This window comes from Alligator sinensis, unplaced genomic scaffold (assembly GCF_000455745.1).
Source record: "Alligator sinensis unplaced genomic scaffold, ASM45574v1 scaffold891_1, whole genome shotgun sequence".
Taxonomy (NCBI): domain Eukaryota; kingdom Metazoa; phylum Chordata; order Crocodylia; family Alligatoridae; genus Alligator; species Alligator sinensis.
The window spans coordinates 337,104-342,274 of NW_005843019.1; the positions used below are offsets into that span (position 1 = coordinate 337,104).

At 54.9% G+C, this 5,171-nt stretch overlaps 1 protein-coding gene across 1 annotated transcript in view; it reads left to right on the forward strand.

Moving 5' to 3' along the window:
* Positions 1-3,707, forward strand: part of LOC102370269 (sulfotransferase family cytosolic 2B member 1-like) — a 6,308-nt gene extending 2,601 nt beyond the window's left edge. Inside the window, exons 5-6 of the mRNA XM_006036790.3 lie at positions 960-1,140; positions 1,264-3,707. Coding sequence (XP_006036852.2) covers positions 960-1,140; positions 1,264-1,373 — 291 coding nt within the window. The 3' untranslated portion in view covers positions 1,374-3,707. The remainder of the gene's footprint in view (positions 1-959; positions 1,141-1,263) is intronic.
* The last annotated feature ends 1,464 nt before the right edge of the window (positions 3,708-5,171 follow it).

Here is a 5,171-nt window from a genome sequence, read left to right on the forward strand (position 1 = left end):
GGGCAACAAATATGGTCAGAGGCCTGGGAAGCAAGGTAGATGAGGGGAGGCTGGAAGAGCTGTGGAGAAGAGGACCGTGAGGAGAAATTCGATAACAGGCTTGTATTATGCAAAGGGCAAGTCTACAGATGCTGAAGATGGGCTTTTCTCTGTGGTGGTGGGGGACAGGCCGAGGAGCCACGGCTTCAAAATGCAGTAGTACTAACTGAGATTGGAGACCAGGAGGAACTTCCTGGCTCTAACGGGGGTCAAGCACTGGAACAGGTGGTCTAGAAGTAGCATTGGAGTCTTGAAATGTCCAAGAGTAGATTGAACAAACCCTAGTCTCTGACAATTTAGTCAGGGCTGATCCTGCCTGGAACATCCATCCTGCTCCACAGATGCGTTCCAAGCTTGTTTCTGGGCAAGGCTGGGTGAGGCATGCTTAACCAGCCCTAACTCACCAGGAGTGCAGTACTCATGAACAACACGTGCCCCCAGAGGCTGGGGGTGAGGGGTTGCACGGTGACCACCTACAGGTGGTGGTGGCAGTGGCAGCGGCAGGGGCATGGCAGCGGCAAGAGGGAGCTCCTGCAGGCAGCCATGGCAGTGTCAGCAGTGGGGGGAGGGGGTGAGTAGACGCCACCGGCAGCACAGCCACCCGCAGACACAACCATCAGGAATGGCGGTGGCCAGCGGTGATCAGCAACTGCCCATAGACGCTGCCATGGGTGTTGGCGGCAAGGGTGGGGGGGCATGGCGAGTGGCAACTGTCCACAGGTGCCACTGGCAGCGGCAGTGGTGGCTGATTGCAGGGGGTACACTGCTAATCTCAGGGGGTGCATGTGTACCTGCGTGCACCCCCTACACATCACCAGTGGCAATACTGGTTCTGGCACCAAAGTGAGCCCTTCAGTATAAAGTTTAGCCTTTCCCTAGATACCTTCCTGGCTCACATAGAGCTGGTCTTTCCCTCCTAGGACCTTCAGGGAAGTGTGGTGAGGATCTGCCACTTCCTGGGGAAGAAGCTGAGTGAAGAACAAATATCCTCAGTGGTGAAGAACGCTTCCTTCCAAACCATGCGGGAGAACCAGATGTCCAATGGTTCACAGATCCCTGATGAGTACATGGATCACCAGAAAGGGCAGTTCCTTAGGAAAGGTGGGCACTGAACTGGGTGATAGGGGGCTGCAGTCAGGATTGAGGGGTACGGGCAGGGCTGAGGGCCCCAGAGCTGGTGCCCTACATCTAACTGGGGTCTCATGTCCCTCCCTGGCTCTTCAGGGGTGTCTGGAGACTGGAAGAACTTGCTGTCAGAGGAGCAGAGCCACCGCATCACCACCATGTCCTGCGAGCGGCTGCATGGGCTTGGTATTGACTTTCCCTGGGACTGACATACCCCCAGGGCCCCTCTGTGCAGCTCCAGCCAGGGTATGAGCCAACACACCCCTCCCCTAAGCCCCACAGCTGCTGTAAACCCATAGAGGTGCTGTCAATTCTCCAGAGAAGAGTCTGAGACTGGCATAGGGGTGCACCCCAGGCACATGCACCCCAGGCAACTGCAGGCCATGAGGGGAGCGCCTTGGTCCTAGGTCCCCACATCACTTCCACAGCATCCCTGTGCCAGGATGCACTTGATCCTTTGCTCTATACCTTCCATGCCCTTGCTAAGAGAACCCAGCTGAGCCACCTCACCCAGGCTTTCTTTGCCCCATGGGTCAGCCCAGGCCTGCCCCTATTAGAGCTGAGCCTGCCCCAGGGCTGCTAGCAACATAGCCAGGCACTGTCTTCTGTTCAGCCGTTAAGCCGTCACTGGCTTAAACATGCAGTTCTGGGGCAGCCCAAGCTGTTGGCTTAGGGTGGGTCCAGGTCCCTGCAGAGGCTTCAACACAACACCCATAACCAGGACACTCAGGCCCATGACAGCAAACTGCAGTCATGGGTCCTGAATGTGCTGTTGGCCATTCTTTGGGTATTTGAAGTCTGTTATCAAGTCCCCTGGGCCAATCTGTTGGGGCAGGGTGGGGAACAGGGGGGCTGTGAACAGCCAGAGAGGCAGAGTGGCCTGTAGAGGGGCTTGTAGGGAGGCATAAGGGACTGAGGAGACAGACAGAGAGTTCATATGGGACAGACACTGGGTGTGGGGGAAAAGAAAGAAAGAAAGAAAGAAATGTAGGCATGGGGAAGGGAAGACACAGCCAGAAGAGGGCCCATGGATGAGCAGGACACTTTTCTGTGAGATGTGTAGGACTCTTCAAACCTTGGGGACTGTGTGGGAGCCATTTTGACTCTCTTTGAGCAAGTGATGGAATAACGGCAACACTGGACAGACAAATAGACTTCTCTGGGGCCCAAGTGAGCACCGAGGATGCTGGGATGGTCTTGACTGCCCCAAGCAACCTTTCTAAATGCTGCAGACTCTTGCAATCTCTGTATTGCTTAGACTTCTTATTGTAGGGGCTTCCCCTGCAAGGACAACAGCAGTCAGTGTGCCCCAGTGGTAGAATAAGTGCTGGGACTCTGGGCACACCTCTGCAGGGATTGTCTTTGCATTTAGAGACCTCTTTCCATGCACTGAACATAGAGGGATGGTTCTGGGTGTGGGTGTAGTTCTGAAGGACTGGTGACTGGCTCTGCCTTCTGCTCCCAGGAAAGCATGGGGGCAGTGTAGCTCACCTCAGGATGATGGACAGCAAAGGAAAGGAGCAAGTACCAGAAAAACTTGCAGGAACTAGGCTCAGCACTGGGCCAGAGGAAGGTCAATGGGGCAGGGGACAGGGAGGCGGGGAGCTAAGCTAGGTTGTGTGCCAGGTATGAGAACAGATTGGGGCAAGGGCACCCTTAAAGGGCCCCATGACCCATTCCCACCTCCTGATCCAGCCAGTGACCCTTCCTGGGGGCTGGATCAGGCCCATCACCCCATGGAAAGGAAAGGCCCCAACCCTGCTCCCTTTCCCAGAAGCCAGCTAGTGCCTGAGCCCTGGGGCATCCCTGAAGGGACCAGAAAGGGGTTTTTTGAGCCCTCCAAACCCTGTTATCCAACACCTCTAGAGCTGATCCCTCCACCCTTTGAGCCACCCTTGGCCTGTGCCTGCTGTTTATTTCTCTGAGTTGGGAGCTGACGCTACCACATGCCATCCCACCAAATCCCTCCATCATGGAACACCTCAGCCTGCCCCCCTCCTCCCTCCCAGTCTGACATTGCCTCCCCAGAAAGGGTTGTCACCAGCCAACACCCTGAAGTGCAATCCCCGCCATGGTGCCTGGAGGCCAAGCAAGCAGCAGCCGCCATCGTGTTCATTGCTTTCATCTGTGCAGCTGCACAGCACCCTGGGTGGGTTGCACAAGGCCAATGCTGCTTGGATCAGGGCTCCCATGAACTGTGACATCCTGAAGGTCCCACCAACCCAGCCATCCTGGGACTCCATGACCAGGGGCCACGGTATCTCTGGTGCCTCATGGCACTTGGGCTCAGCGTGGACCTGCCCTTCTGGTAGTTCCTGCATGCTGAGGCTACACCAGGCTCTTCCACAGAACCAGGCATAATGTTTACTCCCTCCCCCCACCCCAGGGACCTAGACAGCACCCCTGTGCTGTGCATGAGCTGAGGCCTGGCCCCCAGGGAACATTCCTGTTCAGCACCAGGAATGGTAATTACCTGTGACACATTTGACCGTCTTTACAGTGACAGCATCTGGCTTGGTGCCTGATTCTGAACAATGACACCCCAATCCTTCTAACACTTTTAAAATCCAAACCACCTGTACCACAGGAATGGATCTAGGAGGGCAGGATGACTCTGGAGCTACCCACAATTTAAAACTAACGCTAAATAAAGTTGATTCTCTTTATTATCACCTACCCACTTCCTTGTGATCTGTCTTCCCTTCCCCGGAGTTAATGACACTTTCTCCTTTTTTATAGTCTTGGGCCATGTGTAGACAAAATGAGGGGCATGTGTGCATGACACTTTAAAGCGGGTTAAATGCTTTTGCACTGCTTTAATTCTGTTGGTGTTTGCACGTATCAGCGGCATATTGTGCAGTAATTCCAGCCGCTGTAGGAAATTCGTCGGTGTAATGCATCTTAAATGACTTGAGGCACAGCAAACTAAAACTCCTCTGAGGAGTTTTAGTTTACTACCCTACAGCCACGGGGTGAAGCACCAGGCTCTGTGCAGCTCAGGGGTCTGCAGGCAGCCCGTGCAGGCAGCCTGGCAGCAGCCCAGGAAGACAGGCTCCGCCCAAGAACAAAAAAAGCAGTGAGACTGATTTTTTTTTTTTTCCCCTGGAGCCTCCCTGCCTGCCTGAGCGGCATGGGGCCTGGTGCTTCCCTCCATGGCTGTGGTGGCCTCTGAGACTGCCCAAGCCAGGTGCCTGTGGGCGGGTGCTGCCATTGCCACAGAGGAAATCACCCCCAACAGTCCAGTGACCGCTTCACCATCTGGCAGCTTGTCCTCCCCTCCCTGTCGCCGGAGAGGCAAATAAGTGCACGAATGTGTGCACAACATGGGGGTTTACTTGGCCTGAAATTGAAGTGGTGTTTTTAAGAACCCACCGCTTCAATTTAGGGCCCCCGTTTTGTCTACACATGCCCTTGATGTTTCATTAATCAAGCTTCCCTTTCTTCAGCAGTGTTGCACTGGAGCATGGGAAGTCAATTCCCTGCTGGGCTTAAAGTGGGGTGGGGGAGGGGATGTTAGTAAGAGTGTGATAATGCCCGCCCCGTCCCAGTGTGAGCGGTTGGGGAAAGAACTGTGGTGGGACTGGGTGTCTTCATAGAAAGACACCAGCTAGGGAAAGTCCCCAGGATGCCTGGTTGGGTTGAGACCCAGGGAGACATGACCTGAGGGGGAGCCTCAGCGTGAATGAGTGCCATAAGGGAAAGCGAGCCCAGATGTGCTGCCTGGTCTGCCGGCAGCAGCTTGCTCTCCCTCTGTGTTTAACTGTGTAAACAGCTCTGTGAGCACAGAGAAGCCGTGCCCAGGAAGAGAAGAGCACATGGCAGTGGATGGAGGAGAATTTGTGTTTTGCAGAAGTCTGAGTAGGAACAGTTTCTGCAGACTGTGAGACACCTGAGCCTGCGTGGGTACCCTGAGGCAGCTGGAGCCACAAGCCTGTGGTGTGAGGAGTGAGGGACTGCCCCTCCCTCTATTTGTTGGGCATAAGTCAGGGCGATTGGATTTTGGTTGT